General features: G+C 43.2%; 1 protein-coding gene across 3 annotated transcripts in view; it reads left to right on the top strand.

Annotated features, from left to right (window-relative positions):
• Positions 1-14,976: 14,976 nt before the first annotated feature.
• BICDL1 (BICD family like cargo adaptor 1) overlaps positions 14,977-25,701 on the top strand; it is a 49,363-nt gene continuing 38,638 nt past the window's right edge. For 2 of the 3 annotated variants that reach the window (XR_010466800.1, XM_021280363.2), the window contains exons 1-2: positions 14,979-15,349; positions 20,034-20,249. Coding sequence is in view for 2 of the 3 variants with exons in the window: in XM_021280363.2 (XP_021136038.2) it covers positions 15,017-15,349; positions 20,034-20,249 (549 nt within the window). In the remaining variant the exon portion in view is untranslated. Of the gene's footprint in view, positions 15,350-20,033; positions 20,250-25,701 lie in introns of all 3 variants that reach the window. The other variant, XM_065033781.1, reaches the window with a different exon arrangement.

Below are 25,701 nucleotides of genomic sequence, written 5' to 3'. Positions count from 1 at the left end.
CTCTTTAAGAAGATAAAATCTAGAATGGGACAGGTGTGTTTTATCATCTAGAAATTGCATATAACAAAATACTCTCTCTGAAATGTAGATACTCTGATCACATAAAAGATGGCCATATCGAATTATATTTTTGCTAGATCCTGAAAGAAGATAAGAACTGAGATACCATTATAGTGAAGATACTGAATTCATTTGGGAGCACAACTGAAACTTGTTATAATTTAATCTCACATTGGTCCTAGGACAAAGGAATCTTAGGAGTTCACAGGAGGACTTTTTACTTGCCTTAAGCCAACAAATGCACAGGAAACACACCCTTTAGTTTACCACACCAACAATTTGCTTGCTTGTGGTCTGGTCATCTGCCTTCACTGCCATGTGTTGGAATTCCATGTAGAAACCTGGCATTCCCCACCCTCCTGTGGGCTGCGCAATGTTGTGTATCTTGATTTGCGGTGGAAGAATTTCTCACTCAATCCAGTCCATGCACTATATTTGGAAACTGGAAATTTGACTGTCATCAAGAGAAAGTGCCTAAAAATACTCATTCTGTCTTAATATAAGTAGTAGGCTCTTGGTTGATCTGTCCCTGAGATCAGCCAGAAGCAATGATGTGCCAGACAGACCTGTCTCTGTCCAATATTGATGAGCAGCAGAGCCATGCACACCCATAAATCTGTTTGGCTGACTTCCAGAAAGTTGTAAGGGTATGAATTAATTTAGGAGTTAGCTAGATGGCATTGAAGGATACTCGTGTATCACTATACCGTTGTGATTCAGGGGAGAACAGGTCTGGTAACCATTTGGAGTTTTCTAGAATAAATGTTCAATTGATGTTGATGTAACAAAATGGCAGGCAGCCATCTGGGGAGGGAAGAATCACTAAATCCGTTTTCTACTGGAGCGGAAAACATCCCCCTTTTAGAAACAGGGGTGTTTGTTAAGGTTGGTTTGTTTTTTAATAGGTCAGTTCCGTTCAATTCAGTTGGGAAGAGCCTTCTCATATCACACCCACACACCAGGGCAATTGCTCCAGCCGTCTCTGCTGTACAAGCATTAAGAAATAGAAGGTGCTTTCCTGCGCCCGGTGTTGACTGAGATGTGGCTACAACATACTGCGGAGTTCCAAGATCTGTTATCTAAAAGCAAAATAAAACCACTGGCTCTTACCTAGACTTTAGTAAAACAAATTGTCAGACTGAAGGATCAAAATTCAGTATTAAAATAGATTAAAGAAAATATATTAAATATGTTAAAATTATATAAGCTCTTTTAAAAACAAAAGAAACAAAAAAGAAACGCACCACAACTTGGTACTAACTCTGGTGAATTAATCGACGGAGGTAGATTGGGCTTCTTCATATAACTGAGCTTGAAAGAAATTCTATCTTTTTGCTTTGGAAGATTTATTCCAAAAATCCCAGTAAGAAATAATCTGCACACTGCAGCCTGTAGGCCTGGTGGCAAGAATGAACAGGGTAGAAAAGAACAACAGTAGCACTTTGTTCAGAGTATAAATAAAAGCATCAGATGAGGCAATGACAGCTTCAATGTAGAAAGACTCTTCCAGGTAAGACTAAAAGGAATTTAGGTACGATTGCCTGTCTCTTTTTTAATTTGGAATCACGATTTTGGTACTTTACAGATTTAAGATGTTCCTGCTCCGAGTGGGTGTGTTCATTCCCGTCTTGAAGAACTCAGCAATGACAGCCTACATGTTACTTTATTTAATTCTTCTAGAATTAGTTCTATACTGTTTGCTTGGAGGCCAAGGAATATTTTACAGTGACTATTGTGGGATTCTGATTTTTAAACAGCTTTTCAATATTAAGAACTGTGATGAATAAGTGATGAAGAGAGACCACTGACAAACAATGAAGTAACTTGATGTTCATATCGGGATTCAATGACAATTTCTGGCTGCTCTGGAGCTCCCTGCATGGCCAAATGGCTCTTTTTGGAGCGCTGTTCGCCATTCCTGATGTGCTACTGGCCTGGCTCACATTGTTTTCTTAAATTTCCTTTGCTACCCAGAAGAAAAAGGCTACAAACCCAGTATATTCTTCCTCAAACAAACAAAAAGCAGGGTAGGAAGTTGCTGCAATGATGCGACCGATGTTCATGGTCTCCCAAGGAATTGCATTTAGCCATTTTTAGTCAAAGACTAGACACTAGAATACAAGTCCTGAAAGAGGAATGGAAATTCCATGCAAAAGTTTCTGTGTAAATAAAGATTTCGTGCCAAAAAAAGGGTTAAGGCTACTTTTCTTTTCACCTGTGTTTTTAAAGTACTGCACATGGACTTAAAGTTTAAAAATCTTTTTAAATAAAAGGTGGTTTTATGCTACTGTTTCAAATTAATCCATAATTGAATTAATGACATAGGGACTAAGGTAGAATTATTTTTACTTTCTGCTCTTCATGCAGCTATCCAGTTTTCCTCAGAACTATGAGTCTTGTGCAGGGATTATCTGAATTTTGAAATGCATCAGATGCAGCATTTATGAATTGTGAAGCACTGGAACAGGCTGCCCAGGGCAGTGGTTGAGTCACCATCCCTGGAGGGGTTTAAAAGATGTATAGATGAGGTTTTTAGGGACATAGCTTAGTGGCAGAGTTCGGTTAGGTTGGATTCGATGATCTTGAGGGTCTCTTCCAACCAAAATAATTCTATGATTCTGTGATTCTGATTGTGCTGGTGGATTAAAACAGCTAATAGCAATTACTTTCTTGGAAGCAAAGGGAGAGGTGCAAATTTATTGCAGCATCGTAAATATCACAATTCTTAAACCTTTTAAACATGAAGCAGAAAGTAGTCAGCTTTTCATAGCAACCAATTATCAGAGAAAACCTAGTAGCCAATCTCAAAATGACAAAACCAAACCAAAAATCTCTGCTAACTATTTGTTATATTGCTAAAGCAGTACCCCAGCTACCACTTAAAATCCTCCAGGAGACAGCAGCAAAAGCAGCAGAAGAGACTGAGTTCTGCATCAATGCAACCCACCATGAACAGATACTAGGAAACAAAGAGTTTACATTTTAGAATACAGGATGTTGGAATAAAAGAGGCTGCATAGTTTGTCGCACCTCTGTCCTCTCTATGCACATATGTTCCCCTGCATTTCACTCTGATGCCTTTCAGTATCCCAACATCAAAAGATGACAGGGCCCATGTCACCCCCCTGCTGCCAGCTGCCCAGCTGTGGCACACGCAGGAGGACACACAACTGCCGCAGCATGATTGGAAGTACCAACTCATCGCAAAAACGGCAACTGCTAAATAACATTTTTCTTTTCCTCCCTATCAAGTCCTTTGTAAGGGGCCATTTCTGCCCAAGCTGCATATAAATTTTATGTTGTTAGTAGATTGATGCTCTCTCACTTCACCTGCACTGTGCTTCGTGCCAAAACCACAAGACTGCATAACTTCAGTCGTAAAGAAAAAAGGAATCAATAAGTCTGGACAGCTTGTGACGCTTTGTGTCAGATTTTCACTGCCTGTATGGCTATTTTTTAATTTAGACAAAAATAGTTAACACGGCAGTTGCTTGCAAAAGGAAGTCATCTGCTTCTTATCTAATGTGTAATTCAATAATTCCTATAATTGATCTTCATTGACAGTTTATGCAAGCTCACTCACCCACACTGCACATATTGTGCTTCCTGACATAATTCCCAACATAGACTATGATATTTCAACAGAGGAAGCTTGTTAAATCAGGTCAAAGAAAATAAAGAAGCAGAAGCTTGTGAAAGTCCTTGCAGCTGTCTGTCTTTCCACCCCTTCCCTCCCCCCCAAAGAAATCCAACTATTGGAATTTTTATAATGGGCCAAAAATACAAAACCTAGTTTTGTTAAATGTTGATAGGCTTCAGAAGAAAAATACATCATAATTTTTTCCCTAGATGCCAGACTATTTCTGTTAATCATATATAACTGCCAGTCTTTATTGTTTCCATGTGGTTTGATTTTCCCTGAAAGTGCCATATATATTCTAATGATCTGCTGAATTAAAAGAATTCTAAATCTGTTCTCAATTGATGAGATGCTATTTTTGAGATAGGCCAATAAAGGACATTTTCTCTCACAGACAAAGCAACACAGAAATGATGGAGGTGATAATGGGTCTTCAGGTGCCTGAAAGAGTGATATGTAATTTCAGAAAAACACAAACAATAGATGTGTTTTCCATTTACAATAATTGTAAATAAAGAGGAGCATAATGTTTCTGTTTTATAAACACTCGCCTAGCCAGCATTCTCCAACTATTTCAAATGAATCTCATAAGAACTGAGAAATAGGAAGAATTTAACAGACTAATGACTAATAGATGCAATTAATTGTAGCAGAAAGCCAGACAAAGTTAAATAGAAGCATGCTGAAATACTAGATACAGAAGGCTAGGAGATCATTTCCAGAGTATATGCCACCACAGAGGAACCCCTGGTTTAATTTTCTATAAATGCAAAGAAACGGCAGCTTTTTAAACAAAGCATTATTTGAAGCTCAGAGCGAGGCACTTTTCCAAAGATGTAGATTCCTTTATTGCTGATTCTCTTCCCAGCTGTAAGACCTGATTCTATAGCAGTTGAGCAAATGATTCCCATAAATAACCTCCTTCACCCACAGTGTTTCCCCTCCTCTGGGGGGGTGAGCTCGTAGGGTGACTACCAACTGTGCTGAATGATTTTCCAATTTCTGATGGCTATAGCACTTCAGGTTAGTTATACTACACCTTATTGAGCTAGTAAGTCATCAGGAGAAAAAGGGAAGCAACCAAGGGTGATACGTGTGCAGACACAATAAAAATCACAGTAGCCTGGCTCTTACCGTTCATGTCCTCAGCAAGTTCCTAGGGAGGCTTCTGCACTGGAGAGGGATGTTGGCATCCTCTTAAGAGTACGATAATGTTTCATGAGCTCTGCAGTCATATTATTTTCTGTGGAAGCATCATCTTTTTCCCCACAGAGTAACTTCTGAAACAGTAAAACAAACAAAAACACTTGAAGGGCAAACCCATCAATATTTCAGTTATTTGTATAGAGGTTACTCTTTTGGAGTTAAAAAATGGAATAAAACTGACACAGCATATACCTTGCCTGTCACTGACCCTGAATTGCACAAAGGTGACCCAAGGAGTAGCAAGGACCAGTAGCTCTGGGCCAGTCTGTGTGGCACAGGAAGCCATCCAGCCTCTGTCAGGGGGATATTCAATAATGTTTTGGAAGGCAGTTGCTTCCCTCTCTTTCAGCCTTTGCTGAAATTTCTTCATTTAAATATAAATTTGGGGAAGCAATATTCATCTATCTATGCAATGTCCTTCAGTCAAAACAGTGAGGGAAAATATAAAAATTAATTAACTTCTTCACATAAGGCTACATCTGACACTAACATCAAAGAGGATGACTGAAGGAGGTAAAAATTATGTTTATTTAAACTAAGGTATTCTTTTAATAGTAAAGTGTTTCTGAAAGAAACCAGATACCCAAATATGCGGGAGATAACGCAAGCTCACACACAGCACTGAAATAATTAATGTAAGACAACTTTTGATGACTCTTCCTGCCCAACAATGCTGGTTTCATGTGGCTCAAAAGATCTTGTCAGGCAGAGGTCTGGAAGCCTTATAAAACAACCTGATCTCCACAAGAGAGGAACATCACAGTCCGAAGCACGGCAGGTAACAAAGGGCAATCAGCCAAACGGAGCTCTGGAGAGCCTGAACTGCTGCAGAGTTTTATCACAGTCTCTGCCTCTATGATAAAAAGCCATCAAATAAGCAAAATACGCACACGATCTCTATATCCTTTTACAGCAGCACGTCAAAGTATTCATCAATCCCGATGAATAATATTTGGTTTCATGTTTGTCACGTCTCTCGTTTGTCACATTGCAGGTCACGCTGGTTTCACATACCCCGTGGGAGAAGTTGACTGTGAACTCAGACCGAGGCTGCACTAAATGGTCATAAATGTCCTTTCTGATGAGACAGAGCTTGCCCAGCCTCTGCAGGCACAGAATGCTATAAAGCAAGATTTTAAAATGAGAAACAAGAATAGAAGATACTTTATTAAGGTAGTGTTCATAGCTGAATTTCACCCCCATATAAATCATGTGTAGGTGAATATTAGATTTAAGCAGTTAATGGAATGTTGAGTATATTAGTGACAAATATGGTGTATGAACTTCCTTAAATGTCTAGAAGTGTGCAAAGCAATAATGCAGGAAAGGCAAGAGAGAAAGACAAAGGAAACTTCTAATCTTGGGGTTTATTTTCAGGTCACAGACTGACTTAAAATTTGGCTTTTCCATAGAACACCCACACCCAAGCAGGAGAGCAAAGATTCTGATTAATGTGATACCCAGAGCATCACAACTTTCTCCATGGTTGTTTTTTTCATACGACATAGTTAATTAGATCTCCTCTGATCAATCATTGAATTACCGCTTCAAAAAGCATTATGATATTATGAGGGTGCCTTGCAGCAATGAACCACTTTGATTTTTCTGTCCTAACACATTTACAGCTAGCGTGAATTTGGTCCTAACAGTAGGAAGAAATACTTTTTCTTTTTTAAATTACAAGCACAATTTAAAAACTGACCAGTAAGGTTATTGTAATATGGATTCATTCTCTCCCCTTCTCCTTTCTGGTATATAAGATTAATGGCTTTCACGTCTTCCGTGTGTCTTATGTTTTGATCTCAGGCTCTTTGGGGCTGTGACCTTCGCCCTCATGTTCTATTCAACAATTTTAGTACCATCACCGTTACACATCTGTGATTTCAGCTGTGTTACAGCATCTCCTTCCCTGATCCTTGGGAGTCTATCTCAAAAACCAAAGAATTGTTCTCATTACAGGAAGATACTAACAGGATCTCATTTGTTTTCCTCTTGCAACTTGGCTCTTGAAGAGAAATTGTGAACTGAGGGTTACGACTGTATGTCAAAACTTCCCCATGAGATTTGTGCAGGACCTGGCACTGGGGACTGTTGGCTCCTTCCTGCCTCGGCTTCTCTTCATCCCTCTGTGAAACGGGAACACTGATTATAGGACAGTGCCACCCCAGGACTTGCCTCATCGTAGTTTCTGTAAAGACCTTCGGACTCTTTGGAAAGCAGACAGTATGGGGAGAGATAGGATTAATATGTAGTTTTTGGAAAAGTCTGGTTTTGCTGCCTCTCCAAAAGCAGATGACGTTGCATGTGTAATAGTCAGGGATCTTTGCATAGTGCTGTACAGAGAAGTTCTTCTGTGAAGAAGTGAAGCAGGCCCAAAAAAAGCTTTGAAAAATCATGCTTCTGTTAGTGATATGAGTCCCCAAATAGGGAGAAAAGATGAATTGTGGTTTTGAGCAGTATAAATGATGGAAAATAATTTACATTTTAATCCTAAAGAAAGACATTTGCCAGATGAGAGCTGAACTATAGCATAGGAAGTTCTGCAATTGCCTTACCAGCACAATAGTGCAGTCTGCAGATAATTAAGGAACAGAAACCAATACCCACAATTCAACAGTATGCCTTAGCTACTATTTGGCAATTCTTTTTCTCTTGAAAATTCTTACATATAAATATGAGCTTAGAATGGTAATTACTCATAACAAGTGTTATTTCATTGTGAATTGTTCTCATACAGCAATATGCAACCACATTTGTTAAAAATAAAAAACCCCACAACAAACAGAACTCTTGTGCTGCCAGCCGCGCTGACCTGCACTCTGAGACTAAGTCTGCTATTTTGAATTTGAATGCGCTACCTGGTACGTGGGCAGCAGGCCCCAGGGAGATGATACACCAGGCTGGCAACTCTCCACGTGAAACAGAAAGGTTCTGATGAACTGAAAGGGATTTAGAAACTAGCAACTAGATGGAGAAGACACAGGATTTTCATTTTCCTGGAGAGATTAAGACCTGGGTATTTTAATAGCAAGGTTTATTACAACCCCCAAAATAAACCCCAACAAGTTCAGTTACTTCTTTCATTCCTTTTTTAGTATTGGTTTCTTTCTGAACACCTGGTTCAACCCAGAGGAAACTTTTTCATGAGCTAGTATTTAGTAAATACTATGAAGTAATTTAGTATTTAGTCAATATTAACAAGCAATGCCTGGCTTTTCCAGCTTGAACTAATACGAGCAAGGTGAAAACCAAGAATGATTCCAAGTATGATCCTGTTACCAGAACACACACCGATAGATATCCCACCCTGCCTGCCCTCTGCCTGGCCTCCCTGTCTGGATGCCCAGAAGATCTGGCATTTAACTTCAGGCTTAAGAGAAACATGTATGAGGTAACAATGCTCTTTTTAGTAACTGAGCTGTTTAAATGAAACACAAGTAAAGAAACCACAGTTTGAAAGCATGAAAAAGGAGAAGGCTGCTGGGGAATAGCACTGACTAACTCATGCTAATGCAGGGTCTCTCAACCGTGTAGAATGAGCTTCAGCTAACCAGGAGCAACTTAATTACCTCTGTTCTATGGTTTTCCACCTACATGTTCATCGCAGTTCATGCTCCTGAAAAGTGCTGAAGAAATAGCTCTGGGGATGAAAGGTTGCTCCTCGCACAGGTAACGGGTGCTGCATAAACTCTTGCTGAAAGCTTTTATGCTACACATATCCAGGATGCCTCCATCTGCGCAGGATTGTCTGGCTCTTAATGATGTGACAGTTCAGGGTCTGTGATTTTTTTCCAGTGCGTGGGATCAGTAAGTGAAGGGATCCCTTTGCACCATTTGAAAGGGTAGGTTTTATGTGGACAAAATACCTCAAACCAAAACCCCCTTAAGGCTGCCTATTCCTTTATCTTAAGGTAGTATATATGGGAAGGAAACTCTGCTGCATGCACAGCCTCTCTGAAATGCTCAAACGAATGAATATGAGCGAGAGGTTCTTATGTCCAGTCTCCCATAAATCTTGATCTCAAAGACAAAAGGTCACATTTTTCCTGCCACAGCCACATGCAGCATCAGACAGAGCAAGGTTTTTGGAGCTCACGAGCCCTGCAGATGAAACACAGAAATGTTCTCCAAATCCAGCAAGGCTGACAAGGGAGTCACCTAAACACAGGCAGGAACAAGCTCATCTTCAGTTGTGCCTCTCCACTGGTCACACACTCCCTAATGAGGGACGATAACTGGCCAGATCCTGCATGGATGCAAAGGTGCTGGTATTTGCACCAGATAGTTCATAGGCCCTAAGGATTAGTAATTATGCAATATTACATTAATAAATATATAGCTAATAAAAAAAGCCTGTTATCCTGTACTTTCTACTTCCAAACTTCTTGTTCCCAATAAGTGAATCAGGCCTCTCATCAGATAATTTATAGAATACCAGTTTCCATAACAACATAATTGCTCAATGAAACAAAAATACCTGGCAGAGTTGCCATTATCATGAAATAATTGACCACAACAGTGCATGAAGGAGGCTGCATTAGAACCAAGATTGCTTCAAGTCAGTGTGGCCAATTACAATCCAATAATGCTAGATCAAAGACCATCGTACCTAACACAAGTCATTACGAGTTGCAGCACATCCATAAGAAGCAGAGCAGGATGATGGTGAACAAACATTTTTCCTCACAACAAAGCACAAAGTCATGTCTAAGCATTTACATGACCAACACCATGACAGGCAATTTTAGCACCTAATGGTTTCCTATAAGGAAATACAAGCCAGAAGATCTCACTCAGTTTGTGTCTTTATATGAACAAAAGCACAGGCTAGTTTTTCTTTTCTAATAAGAGTGTCTGTTCCACAAAGACTAATCAAACATTGTCATGTTGTAAGATTCAAGAGGAAGTAACTCACACTCCGTGCTGAAAACACCTACTTCATTTAAAAAAATCCATAGTCTAGCTGTAGCTCTGCATCTACCCATGGAGCCATGAGATCATTGCTCCTGTGAACTGCAGGAGCAGCAAGCCCAGGGCCAGGTCTGTGTGGAAGTGCTCAGGCCTAACACCTCTCAAGTAGACATGCATGGCCCTGTCCCAGGTCTGCTCTGGGCTCTCTGGTGCTCACTGTGTCCCAGGGACATTCTTTGTTTCTTTGCAGCTTCTCCAGCTGAGAAAGCTTGAAGCAATGAGAAGCAGTGCTGCAGCCACTCAGAGTAGTGTATATCTGTAATGATGCTGAAGGCACGTGATGGCAATCCCTGCAGCTGGTGCAAGAGCATGGGAGGCTGGGAGCCCTTGTGGGGTGTGTCAGAGGATTGTGCCAGTAAGAGGGACCCTGTCTGTTATCTGGAGTCTGCCTAGAGCACAGCAAGTTAAGAAGGAGCCCTAGGTGCAAAGTAACATGTATGTCATACGGCTGGTCAGGGCCAGGTGTGAAACACCCAAATTGCTGGTGTGGTATCCCTAACAAATCAAACTGGCCTAAAATATTGGCCATGCAACTCCACAGTAGTTCTGCTCATTCCCAGCACCATCAGCTTTGTTCTGGAGAGACCATTACAGCATGCTTCCAAACTTCATACCTCAAAGTGACTAAAAGCTGTAGTACACAAAGTATTTATGTCTAACTCATAGATGTCTCAGTATGATATTCATATGTGCCATATAACAAGTCAAAACTATTACTCTATTTTTTTCCTTTTGCATCCGCTGTTCCTTACACGCAGGCAGTAGGGCAAGCACAGGATGGTGTTGGCTCTGTCCTTAGGCAGTCCTGAGTCACCCAGGCCATGCTTGACACCCTTAGCAGTCAAGGGATTTTTCCCCTGACTTGGATGTCATGAGTCACCTTGGTGGCTGAGTGCTTTTTGTGCTCTGACATAATACTGATAACCTTGGGAAACAACAAACTTGCTGGGGACTCTGTGAGGATGTTGAGCTTTGAGAAAAATCAGGATGGTCTTTTATTTTACTATATGTTGCTTGGCTAACATCATAACAGCTTTCTTTTCTGTTCTGTTTAACCAGAAATTTCTGTTCTCCCTTACCAACCTCTGCAAATATACTTTCCCATCTTGTCTTTCTTCTACCCAGCACCAGAGAAAACCTAGGAACACATACCAGGTAGCTTTGGACATTAGAGAAGCAAAGAGGAAAGAAAGGTCACACGTGAGTCTGTCTTACTCTGGCTTTGCAGTTCTGGCCTGCTTCGAAAGGAAGACGTGTGCATATCCTTTAATTATTCATCTGGGTAACTTCAAACTCTGATCAAACTCTCTTAGGCTGCCTGGACCTCTTGCTGCCCATCTTGCAGCAGCAGGAGGCTGTGGTAAACTGACACAGCTCGGTACAAAGGTACACAAACAACCAGAATAACTACCACATTTGTCAGAAATAAAGTGCAGTAAAGCAAAGAGAAAAATAAAGCAATTAATCATTCAAAAAGATGAGAGCAAGCAAGCATGGCAAAAGAAACCTGATAGCTTGTGCCACCTCCCCTGGAAGACTTTCAGCCCACTGACAGGAAGATTAAGGATGCTGATGGGAATTCCTCACTCACCACAGTCAGCTTTAAAAGCACAGGACAATAATCTACTTTCACAAGTCTGGCTGTGGCTTTCCTGCAACACATCTTTTCCTCCCCTTACTCTAAATGAAAAAGGATGATCCCTTGCAGTGCTTGTTTTCTGAGTGCTGCCCTCACAGCAGAGGTGAAAGTATTGATTGAAGCACTTGGGCATTTATTGGATTTGCAGCTTTTCTGACGTGTGAAAAATGTTTTGTCCTGCTTAACTTGCACAGTCCTACAAACTCCAGTGTTTGCTGGAGTAACCACCAAAGGTCCAGACCCTCTGCCACACTTCCTTTGTGAAGAGACCAACCAGTGAAATCCCTGGAAGGCAGAATGCTAATTTCAAAGCGTTGGTTTTAACAACATACTTGACATTGGGCTTGAAGAGACTGCTCAGCTTAGAGTTCACCTCTCCTTGCCCCTCTGGAGAGGACAGTATACGTTGCCATAGCTTGAGCTGGCTTGCCCATTCCAGTATCTTTCTCTTTGAGGAACCTGTTTAGCAGTGTGAATTGCGCTGGCAGACAGCCCTGCATGGCTCCTTGAGTGAAGTTCTCCAACCATCCCCATGGCTTATTTACTGTACTAGGTCATTTTGGGATGGAAAAAAGCAAGAGGAAATTACTTAACAAAGTCAGTGCTGCCCTTTTTCCCCATACAGGATAGAACTTTTTGCTACTTGCTTTTCTTTTACAGCCCTGTAAGTTTCTCAGGGGAGCAAGAAAAGAATGACTGCTTCTCTTATAGGCAATTTTATACTAATGCTTTATTTTCACCCTTGTTTCCCAATACCACAGAGAAGGTCTTTGTATGTCCTGGACAAGGTGACATCTTTGTGTTACGTGATGACATCACTTGCATCAGTCACTTGCTCTCTGTTCTCTGTGTGCTTGATTCAGTCTGGCCTTTTTGCATTTTCAGAAAGGGCCATCCATGCTGACAGATAATTTGCACTGTACACATGGAACCTTCTGCACTGTGAGAGCATCACCTCCCAAAATGCTTGACCTAAGAGCTACCACAAGAGCTACCCACTATTTGCCATTCTTAGTACCTGAGTAGTGAAATCTCGCATCAGGCTCGAGCAGTGCGATTGAGAAAAAAAACCCCAACACTCTAGTGTTTGACTCATTTCTCTTAACTCATTCTTCTTTTTTCTAGGCTTAGTTTCTCCAAAGGACACAACCAAGCTGACTAGGGGAAGAAGAGCAGAAATAGGAGCCAGTCTATGGACAACAGCTGTCCCAGCTCTCAGCTGAAATACACTTCAGGCTCCTAATGGATAATGCAACCATATAACTGTAAAGACACTGTACTGTTGTATTCTTAACAGTTTTTCACAGATGTTTGATTGGGAAAACACATACAAGATAAAATACTAGTAAAGTAACATACAAAGGAGTTTGATAAAACAGCAACCTAATAGATTTCTAGAAAAATTAATTAAATAATTAAATTCACAGGACAATGGATTTTTAAGTAGAAGTTAATAACAGGTCATGCTGCAAACAAAGCTTTAATCCAAGGTTACTCCAGATAACACTGTTATGTTTTGCAGTCAATAGGCCCCAAACGAGAGCATTGAGCTTGTATAGATGCCTGACTGAGATGGTGGCATATCTACAATACATAATACTGATTTATATGTGCTTTTTCTCTTCATCCAGGCAATAGCTTTTTTTCCCCTCCCTATCCTAACAGCTGCAGCTATTTTGTTTCAGGCTTTGTTTGCGGGATTAAAACTATCTCAGTATAATCTCTTTTTGTTTTATACACTGAAAGCAGCATTAGAGATGAAAATTAATGCCACAGTGGATTTCATTAATCACAGCAGAAGGCTTAGTTTGCTGTAGTAGGCACTTCCAGCAGAAGGTGCTCACCATCAGTTTAAATATTAAATGCCCTCCTCTGTTTAAACATCAATGATCAACTCTTTGAAAGCGTGGTTTCTGCGTCAGGGCAGGAGGATTCTTTTAAAAGGGCCAACACTGTTCAAATCATCTTGCCTTATGGCGAGTCCTGCTTTCCCGCAATGTAAGCATCAGTTGATTGCAAGGACAAAAGGTCTAGCAAAATCGGCGCCTGAGGGAATAGCTATGAGATAAAGAAGGCGTCACCTCCGTGTCACCAGCGCAAAAGAAATCACAGTCATAACAGCCAACAGTTACCACGATGGGACGGGTTCTGGCAGCCAGCACGGCACAAGGTACCAGGACTCTGCCTGGCCTTTGAAGAGCAGGTGCTTACATACAAAAAGCAACACTTGCATCAACTGATGCTGCCCGGAAAGGGGCCAAGTATTGACAGCTCCTGCTAGCTGGGCTGTTGGGGCGTATCCCCACAAAAGTCCCAGTGGCAGATGGCCAGAGGGAAGTTTGCATTCTCACAATTCATGCTCTAACTGTTATAAATAATCAGTGGCTCTCCAGGGCCCTGGGTCTGGCGTGAGCCAGCCCTGCTAGAAAACTGCATCAGCCCTGAACTGTCCCAGCCAGAAACACCCTTGGACTGATGTGTTGGGGCAGTTGCATACAGATGAACACAGCCTAAGTGAATCTTCTGCAGGAGGAAGTAAAGCAAGCCACATAGAAGCAGAGTCTGTAGACAGAAGCTGGAAAACTTACCATTTATTTCTGCAGAATCTGGGAGCAAAAAGTACAAGTTTCCTTAAAAATGGTTCTGTTCAATCACTATTAAAGCCTCACTTGAAATTAAAGCATAATCAGAAATTGAGAAAACACCGTCTTAGCAAATGTGACAATGTATCCCTTTTACCCCACCTTATTCTGCCTCTGTCTCAGCTTCCCTCCTGTGGCAAGAAGTACAAAGTGATGCCTGGATCTAAGGGGGGAGAAAGTGAATAAAACCAAAACTGAAAAACCAACCAGTCCTGCTACCAATGGAGTCTTCTCCCAGAGAGAAATGTGCTATGAGCAGATTTAACTACAACTCCCAAAGTTCACTGAGGCTGCTTTGAAAACAATTTATCCGGGAATATCCTAAACAATCTGAAATTGAAAGCAAGCCCCGGTGGTTGTTGGAAGCTGTAGTCAGCTCTCCAGGGGTGAACTACTGAGTAGAAAGATCCCGAGAGCTGCTCTTACAGCTAAAAGCCAGGCTAGGAAACTGGAGGAGCTGGTAGCGAGAAGGAAGGAAGTTCTGTGCCCCTTCGGGCATGCTAAGCAGCCTCCTTGTTCTTTTCGGGAGACTCCAATATTTTGAGGGGATTTTTGGCCAAAGCCTGCAGCACAAACAGTGAGACCCGATCGCAGCAGGCGGCTGCAGCAAGCACGGCAGCATCCATGCACAGCTGATGAGCACAAACCCCCACACGCAAACACATAGCGTCCCCCTGCCCGCGCTCCCGGCGGCCCCGTCCTTGCGCCCATGAGCGCGCTGCGCCGGCGCTGCTGCCGCCGGCGGGGCCCGGCGCCGGGGGGCGGGGGCCGGGGGCGGCGGCGCTCCCCGCCCAGCAGCCGCAGCCGCGGGCCGGGCGCGGGGGGCGCAGCGGAGCGGCGGCGGCGGCGCGCAGGGCCATGTCGGCGCCGTGCCTGCGCCTGCCCGCCGCCGGGTCAGCACCGGCGGAGGCGGACAGCGCCGGCGGCATGGAGCCGCCCGCCGCCGCCGCCGGGGCCGCCGCCCTGGAGCTGGCCCTGGAGGAGGAGCTGGCGCTGCTGGCCGCCGCCGGAGAACCGCCGGAGCCGCCGCCCGCCGCCGCCGCCCGCGACCCGGAGCTGCTCTCGCTGATCCGGCAGAAGGAGAAAGACCTGGTGCTGGCGGCGCGGCTGGGCAAGGCGCTGCTGGAGCGCAACCAGGACATGAGCCGCCAGTACGAGAGGATGCACAAGGAGCTCACCGACAAGCTGGAGGTGAGGCCCCGCCACCCTCCGCCCTCCTTCCCCCTGCCCGCAGCGCTCCTCAGGGGCCCCCGCTTCAGGGCCGCGGCCACCGCAGCCCCGCGGTCTCTCCCCGCGGCAAGCGGCGCCTTCCCCGACAATTCCCGGGGGCGGCAGGCAGAGGCCCTGCCGGGCAGCCCACGGAACGCCCTGTGGCCGTGAAAGGGAAGAAAGGGTCTTAAGCAAACCCTCTTAGGCCTGGGGGAGGCAAATCTGCTGCTCTTCCCCCTCCCCGGCTGCGAGCTGGTGTATCGGCCTGGGGACAGGCTGCAAGCACCTTGCTTCAAGAGGTTCCTCTGGGTGCTGTTTTGCCCCAGGACCCAGGTGCCGCCTGGACAAGGAGATGCGCGCTGTGCTCGGCTCACCTCGTCATGGAAATGCCTCGGAAGTTAAATTTATACAGCAGGTACTGAGCTACAGAGCATATGTAACCCTTGTGCTTAAGCTGTTGCAGCTAAGGCATTAGGCATAGCAGGAGATAAGCCCTAATGATATGTCTCTGTTAACTGGTTGCTCTGAAAAATACCTACAGGTATACTGGAGAGAGCTGTTTGCCAGGAGCTCAGTGGATTGAGCTCTTTATTGATTTTTAAGGATGAAATAGAGCTATTACAAAGAAAAAGGCTTGTGCAGGCAGCTTCTTTGGGAACAACTCTCTTGCACAACTATGTAACGGAGCTGCTATTATACCCCCACTCCTTTTCTCAAATATACTCTTGAAATTTTAATTCTCCCAGCAAGTAATACTGTTTAGAAAGCTGAGAAAAAGCCTCTCTTACCTTTCCAGAAAGAGTTTGAACAGTTCTAGATTAACATTCAAATTTCAAGTCACAGCCCTAGACCTCTTCTTTCTGCACAGTCCTGCATATTCCTGTGTTCCATCCTCACAGACTTAGATTTCTCAAGTGCAAGATGATTTGTGAAATTAGTGTATGGCCCTTGTTCTGAGAAAATTCCTCTCTGTGATTAAACTTAGCACTTTACTTTAGTTGATCCCTTCCTCTTTGAAGGGAAATCTCTCTGCATTTACTACTCTGATATAAACAATAAGTGACAGTGACATTTGCTCAAATTTATCATATTAGAATTTCCCAGAGTATTAAAATTTGCCAAAGCAAATGTTTGCAGGTTGATCTTTAAGCAAGAACAGACGTATGTGGCATCGTGCTGACGTGGTTCTCCCGATGAGTTGGAGTAGAACCTTTACTACCATTAAAGGAAAAATGCACAAGTTTAGGTACTTGCAGAGCTGCCTTTTAGGGAGTTTGGGGATCTCAAATACAACTTGCTGTTTGCAAAATGTAAAGATGAAAAGGGGGGGAGGGAAACGATGACTTTATATTAGTAGTACTTTAAATAACATCCCTCAAATGTTTACCTTTGCTTTTGTGGGCCAATTCAGAAGGTGAATGAAGGGATGATAAACACAGTGAATTGTTTACATTTTCCCATCCCTTTACTATCACTCTAACTTTCCAGTTGAATAACAGATTGCTATTTTTCAGGATACCCATCTGACAGGAGTTAGTGTTATCTACTTAAGGGTCAGATTTTTTCCACTGGGTTTGGCAGATCTAAGACTGTGCTACTTCACTCAAAAAAAAAAAATCAAACTTGAACATTAATCTCCTACAACACAAGCCTGGTAATCCTAGCCTTTGTAGATTAAATGTTGGCCTCCTGTTACCACTGAAGTGAACAAAATTTCACAATAAGCTTTTCAGTTTCAGAGGAGCAGGGAGGAAGGACCCACATCCCTTATCTCCTTCCCTATGCTGAGAACTTTCTGATGATGACCAGAAGCAAAAGCTCCGATGAGATCCTGGGTGACAACTGCACCTGATACAGTGATGTTGAAGGATTATTTAGGAGCAGTTTTCTCCCAGTTAACAGTTCAAAGTTGGTTACAAGAGCTCAGTGAAGCCTCTCCATTTCCCAGCAGCCAGTGTGCTGGCCTGCTCCTCAGGGGCTTTGCCTCAAAACTAAGTATGTTCTAGCTTTGGGGCTTCATTACTGAAGTGCAGTATTCCTACCATACACCTACTCTTGCAACTCTTTCACTTCACAGCCTGAATTCAAAATCATTTCTAATCATGGAACTGAGGCCCTGTAATAAATTCTGATATGTGATCCTAGTCAGTTTTATCCTCTGTAAGGGATTAAACCAGCTCATACCTCTGTTCCTCTGACACAGAGAAGCCTGCCCTGGCCAAGCACTTTAAAGGATGGACCTTCTATGGCAGCTGGGAAACTCCCCCTTGCTGTCATCTTTTTAAATGAGGACTGGTCCAGCTCAGTTGACTTCAAGAGAAGCTGCTTTCCAAAGAAAATGTCTTCTAGAAAAGCAGTTCTGTGTAAAAATCAGTGAGCAGCTGGTGGACAGAGAGACACTTGCAAAACAAGAAACTCCACTACTGAGGGGAGTAGTTTGCCCTGTCATCACTACATGCAAAAAATCTCTATCCAGATCTGCAGCTGTGCAGGTGCTGGAAACAGGGCAGGTGAGGGGAGACAGAGGTGAGGCAGAAGGAATCAGCACATCCCATCTGGTTTATCCCCCTGTCTTTGCAACAGCCTTTCTGTGCCCTGCTGCACTGTTTTGGTTTCTCCATCACAAGAGAACAAACTTGATATTCTTCATCTCATTCTAACTCCAGCCTTTGTGACAGCTATTTATTGAAGCTATATGTAGTGTGGATTTTCTTTTGCAGTAAAGGACTAAAATGGGTTTTTAGTGATTGACAGGGCTTATCTGTGGCTTCTAAATCACATTTGAGTATGTCTGGGGAACTTTGGCTGCAGTGCTGCTCCTCAGCTGGCTGAAGTTTTATCTTCCATTTAGAGAAGATCTTTCTAAACATTTCCTAGCAGTGAAGGAGACAGAGTTATAAAAGACAGCATTTTCAGTGTGCCACTAAAATTGAAGTTGTGGCTGCTCCAGCCACACTTAGGCTACAAACAAGATTTCTTTGCACTGTTTCTCATGGGCCTGATGCTGGGATCTCATGCTTACCTATTGCATTAAAATAATTTAGCTCTCTCATTTGCAAGTGGTGCTCATTCTCAGCATCTGAAACACAGAGAAATATTTTTGCTTTGGGCCAGTGTTTTTAATCAGCCTTCTCTCACATTGGAGGGTTTTCCAGAAAGTCCTGAATTTGCAGAGGATTTGGAAGGACACAACCAGGGTGCTGCTACACTGCGCTGGAAGGAGCATAGGAAAGGATTTGGAGATAAGATCAAGAAAGAGAAAACAGGGCATCTTCTGCAGAGTGAAAGAGGTGGAAGATTAGCAATAACACAGGCCGGAGGACTGCTGGAGAATTGGAGAGCTTTGACATTGAGGCCTGCTTGGGAAGGAGGCAGAGACCCTGCAAGGGAGGCTGTGTGTCATCAGCAGCATGCACCCAGGGGAAACAGCCACCTCACAGCCTGTGTTTCTAACAAGCAATAAAAAGCCACTTCACATAAATGTAGTGCAATTTTCTTTTCCTCCTGGCAGGTTTATTTTCCCCTCCTATCATAAATGCCATTGGGGATTGCTCACTGGGGGATGATACCCTGGGAAAAATAAGCAAGTGCTGCCAGCGCTGGGCCCAGCAGGTTTCTGTTCTTTGCTAAGACACATTCCTAAAAGGCTGGTGAATCTGACCGAGAGTATCAGCAGGTTATTCTAGGGGACAGAAAACAACCAAAAAAGAGAGGGCTCCTGCTCTTCAGGTTTCCCTGCTAATCTTGGGACATACCCGTGTCCCCAATTTGTGACTGTTCTGTGAGTGTGTGGATGGCTTTAGTCACCAGGGGAAATTCAGGCTCAGTTTCAGAGTTTCAGAGCTGGGATTCTTTCAAACGGGCACAACATAAATCTGTTTTGACCTGATTTGCAGCTCTGTTTCAGTCAAGCCCTCATTTATCTGAGCCTGTAAAACATGCAAAAGTCCCACTGGATTCATGCTGTCCCTCATTTTCCAGCCAGTCCTAAGCAGAGCAGAGTCTCCAGAACTGAGAGTGGTTTCTGAAAAACCTGCAACCCAGAACATGCATATATGTAATGTCTATAGAAACTTCTTCATTGCATCCATTGCCATTCCAGAGCGGACTTCATCAAACAATAGAGTTACTGTGCACTATCAAACTACCAGACAACTAATTAGATCAGGAATAGAAGGAACAAATGGATAGATGATTCAACTGTTGTTCATAAGGCCCATATGAGAAAAAAGATGCCTCATCTAGATTCCTTATCAGCAGTAGGGATACAGTTTTTGTAGTTTTGACTATAAAGGCAATTTTTAAAAGAATTATGACACTGCCCACTGAAATATTGCTTTGGAGTTAAGCCAGATCAATTGGCCTGCCTGACCTATATATTGTGCCTATTGACATGCAGCCCACTTTACTCTTTTGGCAGTTGTTTCAGTAAAAATTCAATGTGCTGATCTACAGAGGCCAAGGACAGACCAATTGCTGGAAACAGAAAGTAAGTTTAGTGCCAGTGACCTGCCCTGACATGGAATTACCACCTCCATGGAACCATCACACTCTGGTACCATTCTTTTTCCTACACAAAAGGCTTCAGCCCTAAGCATAGAGGAAGAAAAGGAGGCAGTGTTCACTTTTTTCTTCTCTTCCTAACCTCTTCTCCCCCGTTATCTAGCACCTAGAACAAGAGAAACATGAACTAAGGAGGCGATTTGAGAACAAAGAAGGAGAATGGGAAGGAAGGGTGTCTGAGCTGGAAAGCGACGTGAAGCAGCTGCAGGACGAGCTGGAGAGGCAGCAAGTTCACTTGCGCGAAGCTGACCGTGAGAAGACACGGGCTGTCCAGGAACTCTCCGAACAGAACCAAAGACTCCTGGACCAGCTCAGCAGGGTGAGTGACCGCGGTGCGGTGAGGGCAGGCACCCAGCTGCCTTGGCCATGGGAAAAGCTCGCAGCTCTGCTATAAACCACCTTTCAGGAAAATGAGCAGAAAACTTCCTCTTTGAGGGGGGAAAAAAAGAAAAGAAGTTCTGCATCTGGTCAGATTACACAGGTATCCCTATAAAACATGCAGCCTTTAAACTGAATTTTAGACCTTTAAGGAGTGCTGCATTTCATTGGCAAAGCAGTTATGTTTCTGGTTTGAGTGGCCATTTACTGCATTGATGTCTCTTTCAACAGTTTTTGTATCTAAAACTGATTTAGAAAATCTATTTCTAACTTACAAGTAGGCTGAACAACTGTGGCACACAAGAAAAAGGCTTATTGTGACAGTGAGGTGACAGGCCTTTTGCTGGCCTCCCTTTTTTGTCATACATTGGCTATAATGTTGTAGAATCGGACATACCATGTTGTTGTAAGAGATGGTGTGTCCCTGCAGATAACTTTGCCATGGTTAGATGCGTGAGAACCTATTCAAATTCCTTGGAATGGCATGCTTCAGCAAAGAGCTGCCTCTGAATGAAAGCGGATTTATAGCAAGGCTGCTACAAAATCAGCCTAATTGACTGATTACTTCCAGCATGGGTGTCTTTGACAGCAAAAGACTTAACAGTTTCTGCCTCCTCCCCCAGAAGTTAACCTGTCTTCTGGAATTAAGAACCTTGTTTTTTTCTCCCCACTGGACAGTCAGTACAAACCATCATTTTAATGCCTGAGAACAGAGTTATTACGGCAGATGAAAGCATTTTTTTCTTCACCAGTTGCTTATCCTCAAAGTGGCATAGAACAAAACCACATACCATAAACTCATGCCAAAGAGGCCCATGCAATGTTGTAAGAGTGCATTCAGACTAGATCCTGTCAGAGGTGAGTCTGAGGCTGACAAAGGGATCGTGTAACGGCGGGTTAAAACCTCGATCGCAACGCTTGGGCCAGAAGACTCTGAAATGGGCCATGTATACAGGTCTGTTCACTTGTCTTCACTCAATCTAGGTATGCAGTTTTCCTGGGCGTCTGGAGGTGAGAAGAGCAGGTTTTTGGGTAACACTCTGTACTGACACTTAAAGAAATCACTCTTCATTCTGCTATAGATTTTCTTGTCAAGTACTAAAAAGCCACTTAGTCTGTAGATTTGGGTTTTAACTGTCGTAAAAACTAAACAAACAAAAAAACCCCACCTCCTGCAACTTCCTTAACTCAGGAACACTTTTAAGTTGATCCATGTTTTTAAAGCAATAACTCTCAAGTGTAGCAGATGAGCTAGTGAGGGTCTTTCACCTCTTCTCTGGACAGAGCATATTTCACATACAACATGGATGAGAGATTCCACCCAAGACCTTGCAGAGCTCCTGTGTTGTATCAAGTTTTTTATCCAGGGCTAAGAACCTGTCTCCCATCAGATTTGGTGACACTCTGATTTTCTGTATATGCATGATTACTATTATTGGCTGGGATATGTAAGATTTCCTATTGTACCAGCATAAGCACAAACTGAAAGAGTGGTCTATTGGACAGGAGAGGAAAAACAGACAGCTTGCTTTGGGCTTTAAACCACACAGGATTACCCTCACATGACACTTGTGCTACAGGAGCCTCTTGCAGCCCAGATGCTCAGACAGCCACTCAGCTGAGCCTCATGCAAAGGAACCACCAAGTTAGGTGTACCTGCATGCAGTGTCCAAGCATGGGCTTTGTTCCCTTAACTCCCTATTGCTGCCAGAAATAGTCTTCACCCACCTGCTTCAGAACTGTCACATCATGGGAAAAAGTTGAGTCTTGGTGCTGCCCTCACTGCTCCAGCACAGCCCGGCTCCCAGCTCAGAGAACAGGACTGTTGTTCTCCACCACAGACTGACAGAGACAGCTTCTGCTTGCCAAGACACAATTCAGTGCTCATTGAGTTTGTTATCTGGCCAAAACTTGCTAGAATCTCAAATACAGCATGGGTGTAAACAGACCCATGAGATCCTGGGCAAATTAAAACAGAGGTCGGAATGGTCTGTTGTCATTCACCCAGGGTTTTGGTTGAGGCATTTTAAAATCTCAGCATTATATTAGCACTTCATTACTGGGTGCTTAGTATTCCACATTTGCTGCTCCATAGTGCAATTGCATTCTCATTTGTCTGGTCTCTTATTCTGAAGAGGTTATGCATGTAATCCTTGAGGCAGTGGTAGTGCTTAAACCCTGCACCCACATAGTTCTGGCTCCTGTTATTACTTAGGCTTTCAATAAATAAAAAGGACAGATACAGCTGCATGGATGTGCTTGCCTACAGCTGTATTGCCATAGTCTGGAGTCTTGCTAAGGATCATGAACTGAGCACTGGGAGAGGAAAAACCCTACAAAGAAGCTCTGTTACAGCTTCTGTGAACTTTGAGCCATTGCAGGTAGCCTCCTTGCACTCTTGGTTCTGCGTTTTGCACCTGCATTTTACATCACAGTGTGTTTGAGAGGAGAGGGTTATAAGAAGTCTGTGATAAGGCAATGAAAGCCCCATCTGACACTGTGTATTAGAGGCTTAACTCACAGGACAGGAGGACAGGTTGCTTTCTGGTACGAGTCATTCTACACTAGTAGGTACTAGCTCTTTAAATTTTAATTTCTACGGTTTTTAGCAATTAACACCTCATGGCCCAGTTTCACAATCCCTGAGCATCTCTCTCCTGGGGAAGGTGTTCCCTTGGCACTTGGCTGTGTGTGCCAAATGACAGCCTCAGCTTCATGAGCCACCAACCCGCATGGTCCTGCTTGCTCTTTCTGAAGTCCCTGGGCTTCAGCCCCTTTTACCTCAAAGCAGGGCAGCATCCACCATCTCCTTCCTCCTACTCCTCCTCTTTCCTGCTGCTGTGACATTCTTTCACCAACTAATTAAGCTTTAGGACTTTTTTTTCAACCCTGGTTCCCTGGAGATGAGAGGCCAACCCAAGCACATACTTTTTTCCAGTCTAAACCTGGCACAAATGCTAACCAACCAAGCACACAATCCCACACACCCACACAAGGATAGCAAAGGGACCTGGAAAGCTCTATCTCGCAATTAAAGCATGGGACCGAAAAAATCCATCCTCAATTCTGGCAAAGGCTGATAAGGAAAAGTCAAGGATGGGGATTTTAAGTCTGTTCCAGTCTCTAAAAATGCGGATAACTGTCTTGCCTCAGAGTTGCCAAGAGGCTAAAATAAGGTCCATAAAATGATTTGAGGTCTTCAGATGAGATGATATAGGAGAACTTTACATATCTAATAATAGTAAGTAGGCTATAAGGAACTTTGCCTTCTCTTGAAATACAGCCTTTTGTGTGGTTCTCTGCTTTTAGCAGAACTGAGATATTGTCTGGGGTTATCACAGTATTAAACCATGGGGAAATTAGGTGAGCTGGACTAGGAGCTTATCATGAAAGACATGATTCAAATGCGAAAGATCAAGTTTAAGATCTCCACAGAACCTTATTTTTTAATTTGCTAAGTGATGATTAAAATCCCTCCTGCATGTTGATTTGATTTCCCTCCCCCTGCCTCAGCACAGCAAAGCGCGTATTAATAGTAACTCTCAGCAGCATGTCCACACCAAGCTAAATGCCGATTTTACCTAGGAGAACTGCAGAGCACATTACAAGCAGTATGGCAAGGTACATACCACTCGCCATAAATGCTCAAAGTATAGGAGTCAGTTTTGCTGAGAAAGTCAAGGCTTGGGAATTACATGTTCCATTTCCAGCTCCTTCAGTCTCTCCCATCTGTTCCAGTTCCCCATTTGGGAAAAAAAAATCCTATGCTTTCTGTCCTTTTAAGTTATAAAATGTTGGGGGAATTAATATAGGGAAAGGTCTCCTGTTACATGTGCCCACAGCATCAAACACAGCAAGAGTCCTGTCCCCACTTTCGGGTTTCTAGGAGCTATTAATGCAAATAATAATAACAAGCAGGCCTCTTCCTATAATAAGGCAACATATTACTACTTTGTCAGGAAGTGAATGAAAAAAAGACTTTCACACTGTTGCTAAGCGGCTTCACCAGATGGCTTTCCCACACATTTCCTGCGACCAAGCTCTGGGCTCCTGTAGCTGTTTGCTGCATGTAGCTTGGGTGAGGATGTATCCTTATCCTTCCTGGTTCAGTTGGGCTTCCTTATGCTCTATGTACCATAAAAGAAGTAATTTCACAATGTCAAGCTCAGGTAGTTTATGCAATGAAAATTGGTTTTCGGTGGCAGGAAGAAGCATGTCATCTTCCACTACTGAAATAGCTCTTTGTGTTTAGAGAGGAGCACCCGGCTGCTGCCGCATCCCTCAGAGGGGCCCTCAGTCACCAGGTTCTTATATTCACTCAGCATCTAGTGCCAACATACTGCTACAAAGAATGAGGTGTTTCAGTCAATCCCTCTGGTACAGCAAGAAAATGATTTGCCATACCACAAGTCTCCAAAGGAGGTTTTATTTGCTAGCCACAAACCCTTCCTTTCAGTAATATTTCAGTTGAAGGAGTTGTGTTTCTAACTTTGCACTGTGACATGCAGGACAGCTTCACAGAACCAGCAGGCACTCCCTGGCTTGGATTTGAGAGAAACATGTTTTTATTCAAGAATGAGCTGATCATATCATATTATATTCACTTATATTCAAATAACTTACTTTAAATACATCCTTTGTGGTCAACAACATACTTAGAAGAGAGTCAGATCTGTTGTTAATTATTGATTTGAAGAGGTTTTTCTGAATGGTTATTTGTTGGGTCTGTCAGCATAAGAACAATGTTGGTTTCAAGAAAAGCAGACTAATGATTGAAAAAAAGTTACTGGAACAAGTGTGCTGGGCAAGATTCACTGCTTTTGCCAGGCCAGAGATCTGTAGCCATTGCACTGTGGGCTAGCTTATCTTTAATTGCTTATTTTATCTGTACAGATGCTTAATACAAGCCTCTTTATGTTTCTTGTTTATTAAGTTGTCTCCAATAACCCAGCAGGGTATACTGGGAAACTCCATGCTCAGCAGAGAGGCAAGTAAGTCAGACTCAGCTTAAGTACTGCTTCAGGGGGTTTATTTTTAAACAGAAGAGGATCCTGAATGGACCCAGGCTCAAGTAGAGTTGCTTTGACTAACCTCATATTTCATGGTGCAGATCAGTCACTACACTGAACTATTTTTCATTGGAAGTCTCTTTTTTCTGTGGCTCAAAGTGTTTACTGGACCTATTCAGTAAAGAGTACCTTACTGTAAGGAACTCCATACTGAGCTACTCAATAGCACGTGGAGTCCTGCATAGCAAATCTTGATCTGCAACACCTCCAAGCAGTCTAAATTCAATGGAGAAGGGAGATTGCACAAGAAAAGGTGGCATCCCTTCCTGTTGAAGGGGCTGAAGTACCTGCATTTCATGGCAGCTTAGGTGCTCACTCCCTGGG

This window comes from Columba livia, chromosome 17 (genome assembly GCF_036013475.1).
Source record: "Columba livia isolate bColLiv1 breed racing homer chromosome 17, bColLiv1.pat.W.v2, whole genome shotgun sequence".
Lineage (NCBI taxonomy): Eukaryota > Metazoa > Chordata > Aves > Columbiformes > Columbidae > Columba > Columba livia.
This window is presented reverse-complemented; position numbering and strand designations above follow the sequence as displayed.